The sequence below is a fragment of the Lynx rufus genome, unplaced genomic scaffold (assembly GCF_022079265.1).
Source record: "Lynx rufus isolate CCGP_SWC_20201006 ecotype Redwood Valley unplaced genomic scaffold, mLynRuf1.p SCAF_13, whole genome shotgun sequence".
NCBI lineage: Eukaryota > Metazoa > Chordata > Mammalia > Carnivora > Felidae > Lynx > Lynx rufus.
The window spans coordinates 3,788,406-3,805,896 of NW_025814827.1; the positions used below are offsets into that span (position 1 = coordinate 3,788,406).

At 42.9% G+C, this 17,491-nt stretch overlaps 1 protein-coding gene across 1 annotated transcript in view; it reads left to right on the forward strand.

Annotated features, from left to right (window-relative positions):
• Positions 1–3,597: 3,597 nt before the first annotated feature.
• The window catches only part of NPTN (neuroplastin), a gene marked incomplete at its 5' end in the record, with an annotated part of 36,255 nt that continues 22,361 nt past the window's right edge, over positions 3,598–17,491 (forward strand). The window contains 3 exons of the mRNA XM_047075670.1: positions 3,598–3,991; positions 8,868–9,039; positions 12,682–12,776. Coding sequence (XP_046931626.1) covers positions 3,598–3,991; positions 8,868–9,039; positions 12,682–12,776 — 661 coding nt within the window. The remainder of the gene's footprint in view (positions 3,992–8,867; positions 9,040–12,681; positions 12,777–17,491) is intronic.

The following is a 17,491-nucleotide window of genomic DNA, read 5'->3' on the forward strand; positions in this document are numbered from 1 at the left end:
CCCCAGTTGCTTGGGAAACTCTTTGATCCTGTGTTTCACTATGTTCATTCTTTACTAGGATTATAATTTGAAGGAGTTAGTGATCATAGTGTCCTGCACATTCCAGTGGACACGTCCTTGCTTTTTGTAGTCAGAAATTATTAATTAGTTATATTTAAGCGGTGACACAAAATATGTTTAACTTTTAAATAGCTACAGAAAACTTTTTCTGTTGTAATAAGGGACATTGACTGTAGTAGTGGAAAGTGTTAGGAGGCTGTGCTTTGTCTTTGGACACACCTGGATTCCAGATCAGACTTTTGCACTATTAGCTTGTGACTCTGGGCAAAGTACTTAACTTTTTTGGGCCTTAGTTTCCAACTTTAAGGGCATTCTAATAGCACCTATCTTATAGGGCTGTTGTAGGATTAAATGAGATAATATAAAGTGCTTACCACATTGTCCAACACATAACAAACACATACTTAGGAAGTGTTACCTGTTGATGTACATGTCTAATAATAATAGCTTTCAAAGAATACGTAAATAGATGTCTGTTGTTAGTGTTTTAAGGGATTTTAAATCTTGTTTTTAGATAAGTTTTTTTTTAAATATACATCATAACATTTACTAATTCAAAGAACATTTATTTTTTACTTCCATTTTCCTGTATTCAGATAGAAAATTTAACTAAATCAGATCAGCATTCTTTCCTCCTTAGGAAGTGACTCTTGCCCAAGGGTGGTGGTGTCAGGTTGAAAGACTTGGTTGATTCTGTGCAATGAAAATTGTGTTCAGGCTGTTTCTTGGCTACCTTTGAATTGTGTGGTGTTGGGATTTGAGATTACATTGGGATTGGATGGGTTCTTGGGGTTCTTTACGTACTTGCAGGCATTCCCTTCACATTAGTATGGTCACTAGATTGATAAAGAGGTTTAAATGTCAGCCCGCATTTCAGAAGGGGAAAAAAAATACAAAAACCCACTAACAGATTTCTAGAGCATAATCAAGTTGATGGTCCCTGACTTACTGTGGTTCAATTTAAAGTTTTTCAATTTTATGATGGTGCAAAAATGATAATGTATTCAGTAGACACCATATTTTGAATTTTGATCTTTTCCTAGGCAGTGATCTGTACATTTCTCCATCACAGTGCTGGGCAGTGGCAGCAAGCTGTAGCTCCCAGACAGCCATGCTACCATGAGGGTAAACAACCGATAAACTTAAAACTGTTCTGGACCCATACAGCCATTCTGTTTTTCATTCTCAGTACAACATTCAACAAATTATGTTAGATATTCGACACTTTCTTGTAAAGTAGGCAGGCTTGTGTTATATGGTTTTGCTCAACTGTAGGCTTATGTAGGTGTTCTGAGCATGTTTAAGGTAGGCTAGGCTAAGCTATGCTATGATGTTCAATAGGTTAGGTGTATTAAATGCATTTTTGACTTAAAATTTCAACTTACAATGGGTTTATTAGGATGTAACACCATCGCTAAGTCGAGGATGATTTGTGCATAATCAGTGTTTGAGAGGGCATAAACTCTCCCAGTTCACAGAGAATGTGAGAATAAGAGCACTCGTAATTTCCACTTAATGATCGAGAGTGTGATTAAAATAGAGTACTCCTCTTTACTGCTCCCTAGGGGTTTACTGATAATCAGTTTTCCATGGTGGTTAAACCAATAGTAAAATGAATGGAACCAGCTTCCTTTAGCTAGCCTTCTATATTAGTTGGCATCGACTTTGACAGGTTGGCAGGTGGCAGGTTTTGAGATTAAGACATTAGTCCTTTATTACCACTTTACCTGGAAGTGGGCTCAGGTTTTCATTGCTGGGCGTTAGTGTTTCCTTTCTCAAATTCCGAAACTTCCTTTGCATCTGACAATGACATCTTTTTGGCTTCTTGGAGCCTCTGGTAGATAGTTCCTTACAAGGAACTGACACAATTTGAATAGGTAGTTTAGAATAGTATTTGCAAGGTAGAACATTTAGTCTAAGGCTGTTAGTTACTGGATTCCTATCCTCCCCACATTTTGTATGTTTTATGAATTGAAAGGCTAGTATGAATTTGGAGGTCTTGACCTCTACTTGAATAAGTATAGTACTTCTCTTAGGGTTCTGAGGTCCATAAGGTGGAGTTTATCTACAAAGGCAAGTACTTCTATGGATATAAACAGAAAATTTTCCACTTAGCAACCTCCATTTTCAGGCAGCTCCATTATGTCCTTGGCTTCTGGACTGTAGGAAAACTGTTCCATATAATTCATACTTTCCCTCTGAAATGTATTTAATCTGATGTGGGTAGATCCCCCCCCCCCCCCCCCCACTCCCTGCAGAGGGACCAGCTTGGTCCCAGGAGAAATTGCCCAGCCACTGAGAGTACCTCTTGTAGCTTCTTGCCCTGTATCCTAGAATCCTGCCTGAAATGGTAGAAATGCTGCTGGACCCTGGGTGGAGTAAATGGGTGAGAGAGAGTATGCTTGCACTGTGATTTAATTTACTATGGACCCCACTCCAAGTTCTTCAAATAAGCTTGGGTTTTCTACTCTGTCTCTGCCATTGCCACCTTGTCTTATGGGAGTGTAACCTAAAGCAAATTCTGGACAAGTGGAAATAGGCATCAACTTTAGTTCCTGGGAAATGCCTGGCAATGATGTTGAGGCCTAGCCTTCACCATAGAATTTAATTTAATTCATCATTATACATTTCTTATTCTTTATGAGCTGGACTCTGGGGGCTAGGCTACTGAACTATGTAGACAGAGACTGTCAAGTACCATAGTTATTTTGAAGACTCACTTTTCGGGAGAGTTTTCTAGTTGTATGAACTCAGAATTGTGGAAGGTATAGTCTCTCAATTGGCAAAGAGTTGGGTTGATGCTACTGTTGGTTCCACTCCTGAGCTGACACCCATCGTAATTCTCACTCTGAAGTGTACAGACTGTCTTATTTACCTGTGCCTGAATGTCTGCATTCGGGTAGAGGCTACCTAATCACAGACCGCTGGGTTGTTTGTTTGCCACAGGCCCAGGGAAGAATAGGATGTGGGGGAAGTCTGTGCTGAACTCAGGATGGAATCCTGTATGAGAGAGAATTATGCTACCTTTTCGGTTGAAATTTGGACCCTGATTCCCAAGAGAAGGTGTCATTAGGTCAGTTAATATTTCTTGTTGAGGCCCACAAAAGACATTGCATCTCGGACAAAGTATTCCCCCATCCAAAAGAGAGATCCTGACTTGGCATATAGAACTACTGCCACTTGCGTTTATCTTTCATCACTTGCCTGAATTTGAAAAGGTAATGGTTTGTGCTCTAAGGAAAGATACTCTTCCCTGAGACCTGAGGCTTTCTCATTCCTACCAACTGGGCCCATTGCTAAAATGCTTTCCAGTGGGCTTGCTTCTGCCTGGCTAGCACCTGGGCTGCCCCAGCTTGTAATTAGCCTGCCTTTGCTTCATAAGCTTCCCAGGGTGGTTCTTCTTCTAAAAGCTTGTATGAAATGCTATTTACTGTCTCTTTATATCTTTATAGTTTAAAAATGAATCCTTTTTGTTCTTTGCAACTCATTTGCTTTTTTCTTTTCTTTAAATTACTATTAACACCTGTTGATTCTTTTTTTTCTGCTTGGCCTGTCACTGCATTCCTGCTCCCCCTCCCTCTAGCTGGGTTTGTCAAGTCGCCCATGTCAGAAACTAAGCTCACTGGGGACGCCTTTGAGCTGTACTGTGACGTGGTCGGGAGCCCCACGCCAGAGATCCAGTGGTGGTACGCAGAAGTCAACCGGGCAGAGTCTTTCAGACAGCTGTGGGACGGTGCTCGGAAGCGCCGTGTCACCGTAAACACCGCCTACGGGTCAAACGGCGTGAGTGTGCTGAGAATAACCCGGCTCACCTTGGAGGACTCTGGGACTTACGAGTGCAGGGCCAGCAACGACCCCAAGAGGAATGACTTGAGGCAAAACCCCTCCATAACATGGATTCGAGCCCAGGCCACCATAAGCGTCCTTCAGAGTGAGTCCAGCACCCTACAGTAGTAGTACTGTAGTCATTAGAGGTGGCCCAATGACCCTTCCCTTCTGCTTCCTTTCCCTCTTCCCCAGTATGATCGCTCACCCCACCCCTTGTCTTCGTTTTTTCAAACCCACGACCCTTCTGGTTGTAGTGTATAAAAACATCTGTGGCAACTTTTTTTTTCTTTGCCGTCCTTTCTACCTCCCTCATCCCCCAACCCTTCTCTGTGTCTTTCTCCTCAGGAACAAAGAATTTGGGGAAATCCGTGCCTGTCCAAAATCATCTGCATTGGGAAGAGGTGGGGAGGGAGAACTGGGGAGGCTCAGAAAACCACCTAAAACTCACAAGACCAGGCAGTTAAACCAGGGTAGTAGTGTTGAATTGTTTCTTTCCCTCCCCTTTAATTTTGTAGTAGGTTTCCTGCTATCCTTTTGCTGATTTATTCTCTGGTGCCTTTTTATTTTTGTTTCTCTCCCCAGTCTAACTACTTTTTATTTCTTCTGTTCATCTGTTTGAAGCTCTCTGAATAGCTGCCTTCACCTCTATGATTTTAAGTTTGTGTCTGCCCAGCTTCTTCCCTCACTGTGACTTGGTGTCATCCTGTTCTGTGATGGGAATGTCGCCATAGGTGCGGTGTGATGGTGTGTTTTGGTTGTTGGGTGGCATGTAAGCTTGGATATTTCCATAGTTCCAGCTCTTTTTCTTTTCTAAAACAGTGGCACGTGCTTCTCTGATAACAGCCCTGCACTACAGCAGCATACTCCTTACTGGTTCTGCCCATCCAGTCTCCTGTTCTTTTAAAAGCAGTAGTCTGAGATTTCCTCCATGTGTCTTGCTGTTAGGCACCAGGTGACACAAGCTGCAAAGTATTTTTTTTTAAACCCCATCATGCTGTTTCAGAGTCAGAGTTGCATCTGCTTCCTGTTCACAGATAGTTTGACTCTGATGACTGACTGTTGGCACAGTGCTCCTCTTCCCAGAAGCTGGCAACCCTAGAAATAGTTTGGAAGCCATTCACACTGGCCTTTTCTTGTGTTTTGAAAAAAGAAGAAACTAACGTCCAACCGAGTGATGAGGGAAAGCTAAGCGGCTGGCTTAGAATTCTTCTCTTCATCTGTTGTGTCAGGTATAAGTAAGACATTAGACACAGGGACTTTTGTGGCCACCTCTCTTTCTAGCAAGTGTCTTGCTGCTTGTATAGAGGCAAGGAGAGGGAGGGAAAAGCCACCACAGAGCCAGTGCTCCTGACCAGGAAGAGTTCTAGCCCCACATCTGACCTGATTGTAATTGAGGGAGCATACTCTACTTAATGGAATGATCCTCTGGAGTTTTCACCTTCTCTTTTAAGAACTCAGACCTGTAGCCAGTTCTGGCTTAAAGAACTGATTGATTTAGAAAGAGTAAGTAAAAATAGTAAGAACACATTCATGAGGAATTTGGTAGTAACACAGGGATTAATAGGATATGGGCCCTGAATATCTATGTACTTAATATGGAAGATAGCAAGTTAGTTGTCTGTCCTTCATAGTTCCTTAGAAGATGCTTATGGAGAGAAGAGGCCTTCGGGAAGAGGTAGGAGAGGCTGCTGCAGCTGGCACTGTTCAATCAGAGAACCTGCTTCTGGAAAGGGGAAAAGAAAACCTTGTCTATGTGAAAATGGGGAATATTATTAACCCAGCAATTTTCCTTTTATTTAACAATTTTTCCCTTGCACGCTTCCTTCTCCTGCCCCCCTGCTCCTTTCCTTATAAAACCAGAATTACCCAAATGGCCACAAAGACCTGCAGAAGTTTGTAGGCATGGACTGGGCTGGGCATTTGGTATTTGTACTTCCAGGAGCTTGACTCAAGTAGACTCATAGTTAAGAGGTCATGTCTTGGGGCTAGAAGAAGATGAGTCTTTGGGGTACTTACTACCAATCCTGAGAATACATAACATTTCTCCAGTTTACTTGGAAATAAACTTCCTAACTTAGAAGTGTCTGCATGTGGTTGAACCAAACCCTGGTTCAGTCTCATCCCAGACTTCCCCATCAATCAGTTAATTCTAGTTAACTGTTTTAGAGAGCCAAGCTGCTGATGCTACTTTTAAAAAACACCCTGAATTCACTCTAATTGGATTTTATGATCTTAGCATCCCAAGGACATTTGCCTCCAGGAGGAGGCTGAAGTCTTCTAAAATGACTCCTTGACAGTATTTCCCCCCAGAACTAAAATAAGACAGGATGAGAAATATGCCCAGTTTTTAGGGTATCTCCCTGGCCATAGCATGTTCTACACATGTGTGACGGTGAGGGTAGGGGTCTCCCATCCACTGCTTCTCTGTAGGAGTCAGTGGCAGGCAAAAATTTTGGGGCTTCTCCTAAATGTTCATCTCTCTTGGACTTTCATGGGCATTGCTGGGCCACAGAAACAAAAGCTCCACCTTCATCCTGGTGCAGAATGCAGATGTGGCACCATGGCCAAGGAGCTTGGGTTAGCACTGGTTTCCATATACAGCGATCATTGGAGGGAGGTACCACACCCCACAACCTTCCTATGGTGCAGAATCATATTTAAACCTATTTAAATTATCCACTTGCTCCCAGCCGACTCTCTCCTGGATCTTTAACACTTAAGGGGAAAAGTGCTTTCCTTTGCCTTCCAAGAATTCTTGGCAGAAAGTCTACCAGGTTGCTCTCATCAACTTCTTAATCTCCCTGAGCTGCAGTGGGCATTTGCATCGTCACAGGTAAGAGTAGCATTTATTTTGGCCTCCTTGTGTTTAAACATCTAGAAGCTCTTGGCCTCATTCTCAGAGTTTACCCTTTCTCAGTGCAGTCTGAGAAGAAGAACCAGAAGGAGAGTCCCAAATGGGACAGGAAATAAAATTGGATAATAAAAATTTAGTAAAAACCTAAAAGTGTGTTTGGGTTTTAATGTTGCCTTTATATTTTTAATTTCTGTGGAGTACTGGTTCTCTCTCTCTCTTTTTTTTTTTTTGTTTTTGTTTTTGTTTTTGCTTGGTTTTGATTTTTCTTGGAATTGTGGTGCTTTCTGCTGATGGTGTGTGTGCGCCTTCCGTTGCAGGGTTTGCAGCCGTTCTGCTCGACTTAAAGGCCCAGGGATTTGGCTTCTGTCCAGTGTGTTTTGGAAACCATGGGACACCACTGCGCTAACGTGTTTACATGCATCTGCTTCTGTCTTAGTGGCTGCTATGCCTCCATTATCTGTACATAGAGACCCTGTTTGATGTCACCAGTAAGGATCAGTGCTGAATGGAAGATAACCATTATCCTTTTGCCAGAGTCAGAAAATAGTGAGAGGCAATTTAATTGAAGAAACTTGAGGATTTGCTTTATTTGCCACAGTGTTCTTTAATACGAGTCTACAGTCAGAAATGTTGCATTGATTAGGAGGTCCTTGGGCATTATGTTTTTCAAGTGTCCCATGACTGCTCCATACTATCCTCCTCCCTGCACAGTGAACAAGGTTTAGTTCCAGTGAAGGGAGAGAGTTCTGTCCTCAAGAGTTAAGAGTCAGCACTATACTGCGTAAAATGGTGTTAGGTTGCTGCTACAGAGTTGCCAGGGGCAGGGAAATGGGAAGCTAGTCAAGAATTTCTGAGAAAAAAGTGGAAAAAGGATAAAAGAGGAAGAAATACCTCTGATGGTGGATGGGAAAAGTTTAGACTTTACCTGAAAATGTTTAAGTGTGGGAAAAGATTAGAGATAAGTAACAACAACAAAAAGACAGCAAACAAACATCTTGACTTTCATATAGTGGTGGAATTCAAAGGGCTTTAAGGATGAACCTTCCAGGAATGACAGTGTGCCTTACAGAATTTCTGCTCAATGTGTTCTAATATTTGGGTCAAATAGGTTATTTTTGTAGATTCTAAACTAATGACCCCAGGTTATCTAAGCCCAGGATAGAACCAGAAGATGAAGTATGTAACTTGCTATAGGGTGGAAAGTGTGGGGGGGGATTTGGGGCCGGGAAAGGGAGGCAGAGGTAGAGAATTCAGTCAGATGTGTGTTCTAGGCCCAGCTTTGCCACTAATAATAATTATGGCCTTGCACAAGCCATTTTCTGTCTCTAGCTCTTCAAGAGTGGGGTTTAGTGAACTCTAAGGGCCTCTCAGCTCTAAAATGTTTACAGCCCATGATACCAACACATACTGCATTCTAGTTATATTATCTCCACAGTGGAATGTGTTTTAAACAGGAATTCTGAAAAGGTTTTGTTTTGGGAATAAATATGGGCTGGAGAGAAGAACTGTGATGATTCCTTCAGAATTTTCCCGTGGCATATTTTGGAAAATACAATAGACTTCTGGCAGGAAATTTGCTTTTAAGGATCTACACTTTTTCTGCATAATTAATGGCCATGGCTGATTTGCCATAGGTTTATCAGAATTAAATGTGGGAAAAGCCATACATGTATTATCTAATTATAGAAATTACTGTTCCAAGGCCTAGTGACTCCATAGGGAGTTTATTAGTTATATAAATGATACTGCCTTTGTCTTCAGAACTGCAAGGTGGAGCCTGGTTTTCTAATTGAAGCTGAATTGGTTGGTGGTTCTTATATCATAAAACCGTGGTGTTAAAAGTGTAAGTGGATCGTTGCCAGTATAAGTACCCATAATACTCCCATTCTTTTCACGTCTAGGCCAACTGGTCTTCAGGCTGTTGTCTGCGCTAGTGGTCATTTGCTTATAATCATTGTTTTTCCTTTCTTGACTTCCTCCAAACTGGTAAAGTGAAATTCCTCATGTGGTCCTGTCTGCCCTCCCTCTTCTTCTAGTCTCCCCATCCTACCCCATCCAATTCTCAGGCCAGGGCTACAGAGAACAGAAGGCTGTGGCTCCCTATCACTGTGCACTCTTATTACAGAGCCACGGATTGTCACCAGTGAAGAGGTCATTCTTCGAGACAGCCCTGTTCTTCCTGTCACTCTGCAGTGTAACCTCACTTCCAGCTCTCACACCCTTACATACAGCTACTGGACAAAGAATGGGGTAGAGCTGACTGCCACTCGCAAGAATGCCAGCAACATGGAATACAGGTGAGAGGAACTAACAGCTCCTAGGAAGATGGGAGGGAGCAGTGAACTTACTATGGACATTCATAATCCATAATTATGTTACGTAGGAGACACATAAGATATATATGGTCCTTCTCTGGAGAGTCTAATCCAGTGTGTCGGGTGAGGCCCAGGAACCTATTAAAGATTTCCGACGGAGTCCAATGAATAGCTAGGCTTGAGAGCTCTAGGTGTTCCTCTCATTATGATAATAGAGAAACGGAGGGCATAAGGTGTGATTTGCTCAGGGTAACCATGCTAGTCAGTAGGAAAGTCAGAACTTGAATGCAGGTCCCTTGACTTAATTCAGTGCTTTGAGGAATCAGATTGAAATCTGATTTAGGACTCTTAGAGCAAGAACACCGTAAGTGATCTTTCGCCATTGGGTAGAATTCCTAGTGAGTTACCTTTTAGGAGTGATTAATATGACCATAACCAGATCAAGACCGGTGGATATAGGGCTCTTTAGTGATCTGGAATAAGTTTAGTAGCCTGTAAACATCCTTTGATGAAAGGGGGGATATTTGCTGGCTGAAGTTAACCTGGCACCCAAACATTTGGTGCTTTTTTGTAATATCTAGAACACATGGCACCTCACCTTTCAGAATAGTTTGTGTTTAAAACCTAATCCCGAAAAGGATCGGCTAATCCTGTTTGGCAGGATTATGCAGTGAGAAGAAAGAGTGCACTGGAGTGAGATCAGGAAGACTTGTGTACCCAGTAGTAGCAAGGACATTCTGCAGTATTTTGCAAAATTGAGATCTTTTCATATCCCTTATTTATTGACCCACGTTAATTTCTGGATCTTCCTCCTTTTCTCAAGTGAGGAAGCTAAAACTCCAAGAGTAATGACTGTTTTCCAGGCCAAATACTGTATCTAGTAAATTACAGAAGCAAGGGTTGGTTCCAGGTCTTCTGACTTTCTAGACTCTAGGTCATTTTTTTCCCCCTGCCATTTTAGTGGCAAGCTAATCTGTCTCGACTGTAGTTTCTTCTCATATTAAATTGGAAATATAGCCTCAGCTGTATTCTCATAGTTTGGAAAACGTTAATCAAATAGAAGTGTTTGGTGGAATGAAAGGCATATATATATTCCTGGTCTGTTTCTTAGTTTTACAAGTTTGTATTTTTTAACAACTCTTTCAAGGTACCAGACATGGGTCTTGTACTATGTCACCCATATAGATTTGAACTGTAACTATAAATTTGAGCCTGACTTTATAAAATGCTGCTCCTCCTGCTCCTCCTGCTCCTCCTCCCTCTCCTCCCTCTCCTCCCCTTACTCCTCCTTCTCCTCCTTGCTCCTCCTCCTCCCCCTTGCTCCTCCTCCCCTTCTTCCCCTTCCTCCTCCTCCTCCTCCTCCTCCTCCTCCTCTTCTTCCTCTTTTTTCTTCTTCCTCTTAGTTTATTTGAAGCTCTCCAGGAGTGTTCTGCATTGTCCGTTTTTCAAGGAATCTGTGTTCTCCCACATTTTGTGAAGAAAAAAAAAAAAAAAAAAAAAACAGCTGATGAGCCCTTGAGCCACCTGTTAGTTTGGTCAGCCATGGAGCCAGTCTCAGACCCTGCTCCTGCTCAGCTGTAGGGGACGTTTTCCATTTGCGTTGTTTCCCAGTAGCTAGTTGACAGGAATGTTGTAGGGAGATTTTGAGCCCATGGGCTCAAGCTTGGGAGTCATCTTTCTAAGTCTTTTCAAGGAACTTAGAGTCAGTCTGAGCTCTGAAGATACAGCTGCTGCTCTTTCTCCAAACTCTGGAACATTTGCTAAGAGCAGCTGACTTGTGTCTGTTTTCCAGTTGGGAGGATATTGGTTTAAGAAGAGCCACTTGTATGAGGTTTAGAAGACTCTTGGCAGTTCCTCTTAGAATATTAGGTTGCCATGGGTATGCTGAGACAGTCCTGGGGATAGACTGTGTGTCTCTCCTCATCTGTGGTCTAGTAACCCGTATTTCTTTTTTGCGATTGAACAGTAAGGTGGATAAATATGTTCGGCCACTCAGTGGTCAAGGTTTCTCTGAGTTTTTCTCAGGCATTAACTAGTGCAGTGGAGCTTTGACCATTGCAAGTTCTCTGTTTTAACCACTGAGTAAAAGAGCAGGATCTGTATAATGGTTATCAGATGTGGATTTCTCTGTTTTCGGTAATTACACACCAGCCTTTCTGCATATGTTTGGGGGTGTGTGTAGGCCATAGTGTGCTGAGCTGGTGTGAAGTTGGTCATTAGGGGCAAGACAGCTTGTTAAGGATCACCTTGTGAATTCAGAGGAAGTGCTGTTCTGGCCATACACACTTCCTACAGTCCTCCTTGTCCCTCTACTTACCTTGGTTGGGATCTCTGCACAGCTATGCATTCTGAATTTACATTCACTCCATCATTTACTCGTTTATTTATTCATCCCCCTGCTATATTCCAGCGAGGCCATGAGCTGGGTGTAGATCTGTTCACAAAATAAACAGTGCCTGTCCACATAGAACTTGGTCTGTTGGGAAACTAGACATTCATCAAACAATTGCATAAACATATAATTACATGTTGTGGTGAATGCTTGTGAAGAATGACATTGTAGTATTAGAGATAATATCATGGAGGGGATGTCACTTAGATTGGGGGGTAGGAAGAAGTGATGTGAGCCGAGACTGATGCAAAAGTAGGCTAAGATTGATGGGAAGACTATTCTCTGTAAAGGAACATCTCATGTCAAGGCTTTTTTTCTTTTTAACTTTTTTTTTTTAATGTTTATTATTTTTGAGAGAGAGAGAGAGAGCAAGCAGGGAAGGGGCAGAGAGAGAGGGAGACACATAACCAGAAGCAGGCTCCAGGCTCTGAGCTGTCAGCACAGAACCTGATGCGGGGCTCGAACTCACAGACCACAAGATCATGCATGACTTGAGCTGTAGTCGGCCGCCCAACCGACTGAGCCACCCAGGCGCCCCTTGTGTCAAGGTTTTGAGATAGGAACGAGTGTGACACGTTGAAAAACTGAAAAGAGCCCAGCAGGGCTAGAAAGTGGCTGAGGTGAGGGTACGACAGATTATGCAGTGCTGTGGAGTTTTAGCTGCACTTAAGCATTAAAAGTGTATTTGCCTCTCTGCGGTCGGTGCTGTGATGGCGGTTTTTTTTTTTTTTTTTTTTTTTTAAACTATCCCTTGGGTCCTGTTGGTGAGTAGACTTATTGAAAGGCATGCTACTGAAATACAGGGTAGGAAGAACTAGATGAGAAGAACAAGGGTCTTTAGAGAAACACAGAAAAAGGTTTGCTTTTTTCTGCTCTTATTTATTTGACTAGAACCACAAGGTGAGCAAAAAGTTTTTGGTGATGGCTCCATCCTCTATATCTAAATATAGTCCATAGTATTTTGTACAGCCCTCTATTTTGATTACTTGTTTAAGGTTAGAGACCATGTATCATTCTATCTTTGTATTCTATCTTACTCCCAGTAAGGAGTAAAGCATTAATGTTTCATGGAGGGAGGCTTTTGCTTTTAGTTAGGAGGAGGGGAGTTGCATTCAGGGACACAGTTTGGAGAGGAGAGTCCCTGGTTACCCTCTTGATTCTTCTTTTGTTGTATATTTTGTTGTATATTTGTTCCCAGCTTCCTTACTTGATTTTTTTTCTCATCTCTGCAGGATCAATAAGCCGAGAGCTGAGGATTCAGGCGAATACCACTGTGTATATCACTTTGTCAGTGCTCCTAAAGCAAATGCCACCATTGAAGTGAAAGGTACAACCCAACAGAGGCTGCAGTGTGAGCCTCTCCCTCTCCTTCTGAGACACTACCTTGTTCTGGACTCCCAGTCTTCAAGCTGTTCTTGTTCCCATTATGGGAGGCAATAAAACATTATGGTAGGACTACAGGCTCAGGAGTTCAGCTGCCCAGGTTTAAATCCAAACCCCATCATCTGTTAGCTGTGTGACTATGGCAAGTTATTAGATTCTTTGTGCTCCTGTTTCCTCATTTGCAAAATCTACCTCATGGGGTTGTAAGGGGGAATAAGTAAGTTAATGTAGTAGTTTGAACCATATGAAATTGCTGTTTTTGTCTGGTAAAAGTTTGAATGTTGGCAGCTTCGTATGGTTCAACCTATGTAAATGTTTTCGAGCAAATAGTGCCGTACAAATATTATTACACAGATCTCCAATGGGCCAGAAGGATTTGGCAAAGTACAGTGTGCAGAGTGAACATAAACTATTTGTGGATAATTCATTAGAATTTTTTTTTTTAGTGTTTGTTTTATTTTTGAGAGAGAACAAGTGGGGGAGGGGCAGAGAGAAGGGGACAGAGGATCTGAAGTGCTTTGCGCTGACAGTAGCAAGCCGTGAGATCATGACCTGAGCTGAAGTTTGTTGCCACCCAAGTGCCCCATTCATTAGAATTTTAATAGAAACTCTGGGTGCATGGCATCGTAAAGATGCAGCCGTAGCTAAAAGTTCCCAAAAGGGCCAAGAAAACTGTAAAAGTTGAAGCTACTTAACATCATGAATCCCAGCTTTCCTGTGTTATTTCAAAGAAGCAGCTGAGACCCAGAAAAGTACAGCCATGAACTCTGGCTCACAGAGTGGTTTGTGGCAGAGCTAGCATTAGAACCCAGATCTTGATTCTCAATCCCATGTTTTTCCATTTTATAAAATGACCAGGGGGAGGTGGGGTTGCTGTTTGAGGTCAGACTGAAGAAATGAGGGTTTTTAAATTTTTTCATGTTTAAAACAAATTTTTTTTTAATCTTTTTATTTATTTTTGAGACAGAGCATGAGCAGGGGAGGGGCAGAGAGAGGGGGAAAACACAGAATCTGAAGCGGGCTCCAGGCTCTGAGCTGTCAGCACAGAGTCCGCCGCGGGGCTCGAACTCACAAGCTATGAGATCATGACCTGAGCTGAAGTCAGACGCTCAACTGACTGAGCCACCCAGGCGCCCCAGATTTTTTTCAGTCTTTATTTTGCTCAGGAAGGATACGGATTTGTTCTTCAAATCCTTGGGTGATCCTTAGCAGCTGGAAGGATAAATTTAGTAAATGGGAAGGTCCTATAATAGCAAGTATCAGATCTTTCTTAAAATATTTAGAAGACTAGAAATTCAGATTAAAGAAAGGCTTAGATTCCAAGTTTCAGTGATCTGTTATTAAATGAAAGTAGTGTCTTGGTGACCCAGCCCTAATTTGTAAGTTGACGTAAGGACAGCCAGTGTCTCTTCCAGCTGCCACGTTGAATTCTAAATGCCTGAAAGGGTTTAGTCACGATGGCCTGGTAATAGTCCACACCAGCCAGAGAATGTGGGCTTTGATTAATTCAGGGCTTTTCTTGGAGGGATCTGGGTTTATCTCTGTTTTTGAAGGATGGCACATTTGTTCAACATGAGGATGAAGGTGTGAGAAGTCGCCTTTTCTCTAAGCCTGCCATGTATCTTTCCTCACCTGGGTGAGCTGGCCTGCATGGGGAGATGTTTTACTCCTCCACGAGAGACCAGAGGCCCTGCAGCATTCCAGGCTGAGCCTTTGGCACAGCGTCCAAGTATGGAGGTAGCAGGATGGGCGAGGGAGGGAAAGTGGTGTGTGTAGTTAGCCACCCTCCCCAAACCTAAAGGGTGGTTACATGTAGTTCCTAGTCCTGGCTTCCCTGTGATAGTGCTGATTGGGCTCTAATGATTTCTAGCAGAACTTTCAGGAGTAGAGACAGAAGAGGTTTCCCATTGGCTTGGCTGCTTGAGAGGTGGGCTTCAGTGACCCCTGAGGCAGCATCTTTCCTCACATTGTCTTTAGCAGATAGGAGGTGGTGGGCTGGGGGGCAGAGAATGGGAGGCTGCAAGCAGGAGTGATTTCAGAGGAAGTTAAAACATTCCATGGCATCTTTTCGTGACTGCGCAAGATGTGTGCTGTTGCATTTTACTGACAACAGCTCTGCGAGGAAGATTGGGCAGGTGGTGCTATCCTGGTTTTAAAGGAGTAGACCTTAAGAAAATTCTCTTTCATAGAATCCTAAGCATATGCTGTGATTAGCTTGGACAGATATGTTAGTCTCTCAAGAAAATTCACAGGGAATTCCAGTCTTTCTCCTTTCTGTCCCCTAATACCTGGATAGAAGACAGGTGAACATTTAATGTCTTACAGGTGATCCTTAGTTTAGTATGGAAAAGACTGAACATTTGAGTTTTTCTGTTTAGCTTCAAAAAGATTTGCTATAGGCCCAGGATCATATTCTTTAAAAAAAAATTTTTTTTTTAATGTTTGTTTATTTTTGAGAGAGAGACAGACAGTGCAAGTAGGGGAGGAGCAGAGAGAGAGGGAGACACAGAATCTGAAGCAGGTTCCAGGCTCTGAGCTGTCAGCACAGAGCCTGATGTGGGGCTCGAACCCATGAACTGTAAGATCATGACCTGAGCCAAAGTTGGATGCTTAACCGACTGAGCCACCTAGGCACCCCTAAAGTTTATTTATTTATTTTCGAGAGAGAGAGAGAAAGAGAGTGAGTGGGGGAGGGGCAGAGAGAGGGGGGAGAGAGAGAATCCCAAGTAGACTCTGCACTGTCAGCACAAAGCCCGACTCGGGCCTGAATTCACGACTCATGAAGTAATGACCTGAGCTGAAATCCAGAGTCAGACGCTTAATTGACTAAGCCACCCCAGGTGGCTAAGCCACCCTGGGGGTGCCCCAGGATCATATTCTAAGCTAGGTGGTTGTGGTTGCCAACCCAATGCCTTGCATTGAGAGAGAGGGAGGGAGGGAGATGGAAAGAGAAGGAGCCAAGGTGGGAGGGAGAGGGAAAGAGAGAGAGAGGTTGATTGATTCCCAAAGCATTTTCATATAAACTCTGGTTTTATTTCCTTGGTGCCTCTATGGTGGGTAAGAGACAGTTACCTTTTTATAGCTATAAAGACTTGAAAAATCTGAGTAATACAGGTAAGAGGTGGTTGTACTCGAGAGAGATTTAAGGAACATGAGTGACCTCTGTTGAAAGGAGTCTCTTGAGCGTCTTCTTTGTGGTTTAACTAACTCGGCGTGTGAGGGCAATAGAATTTACACCAGACAGATCTCTTCAGCACCTGTTCTGCGCTCAGTGCTTTTCTTCCCCATTTGGCTTTTATTGCATTTCAGCACCTCCTCCCTGGGGTGTTGTTTGGGCTCAGCACTGTGGGGAGTGAAGGGTTTATACTAGGCCAGAACTGGGCACTGTGCAGCAGATCAGCACATCTTGAGTTACTTGTGTGCAAGAGAAAAGAAGGCTGCAGGAATCCGAGGGAGGGGTGTGTGTCCTGGAACAGACCTGAGGTGGCAGTGTTTTCCACCTTAGTCTGTCAAGAAAGGAATTTTGAGGATGGTAATATCTGCGTGTAGTAGGGAAGGCCCTGCGTCTGAAGTAGGGTTTTTTTCTTTCACTTTTTTTTTTTTAAAGGCCAAGAATGAGGCACAGTGTAAACAGGAAGATACTGTTACTGTTTAGGATTACATTTCTTAGGTATCTAGCAGGTGAGCTGAGCAGATGCTGGAGGTGAAAGATGGAGCAGGGCTGGCCAGGGGAGAGGAAACAGCAATGACTAGACCTTAGTGGGACCTCTGCCCCATAGCCCAGCCTCTCTGGGGATCCACTTAGATAACTCTGGGGAGGCATCTCTTTCCCCAGCTTTTTGACTTTTCAAGGCTTATGTCTTCCAGAGAGTCCACAGCTCATTACAGAGCATTTGTGAATGGATAAGTATTGAACTTTCTATTCCTGTAATTCTTTAACCTTTCTAACTCTTACTCTCTCCCTCTTCCCCTTTCTTCCTTTTCTAAAATTAAAAAAATGTGCTCATAAAAAACCACATAAAAATGTCTGTGAAATCTGCAAAAAGGAAGAAATCCCTCTCATGACTCCTAAACCCCATCCTCATCGCTCAGTTATTTTGATTAATCCAAGAAACAAGGAAATGCAATTTTATTCTGTTTTTAGAAAAAGATTTTGGTGGTCATTAAATCCTCTGCAACAAACATGCTACTGCCTCTTGTGAAAGGTATATCCTAGCGCTACGAAGGAAGGTCTGGGTCTAGGGTCTCATCAGGCTCATTATCTCTTCCTGCTCACTGGGCACTGTGGGTGAGTTTCAGGCTTCTGGGGGGTACCAGAGCTAAGACTGATCTTGTTTTTCCCTCCATACTTCTTAGTTTTTTTTGTATTTTAATATTATGACTAAATGTTAGGATCTCTTTAAGTGACCTTGTCTGGCATCCCTGTTTCCTCCTCTGTTGTGTGGCCTTACAAATGATATATTACAGTTCAGACTGGCCGAGATGGACCTCATGGTGATGACACCGAATATCATTAAGAGTAATAATACATATCTCTCATCTGTATGGCCCTTTAGCACGCAGATTGTTCTCATGGTTATTTGTTTGATAGGCAGCTAGTTTGGTAGGTGAGGACGCTTAGAGGTTGTGACGTCCTTAGGTCAGAGCTGATGGCAAAGC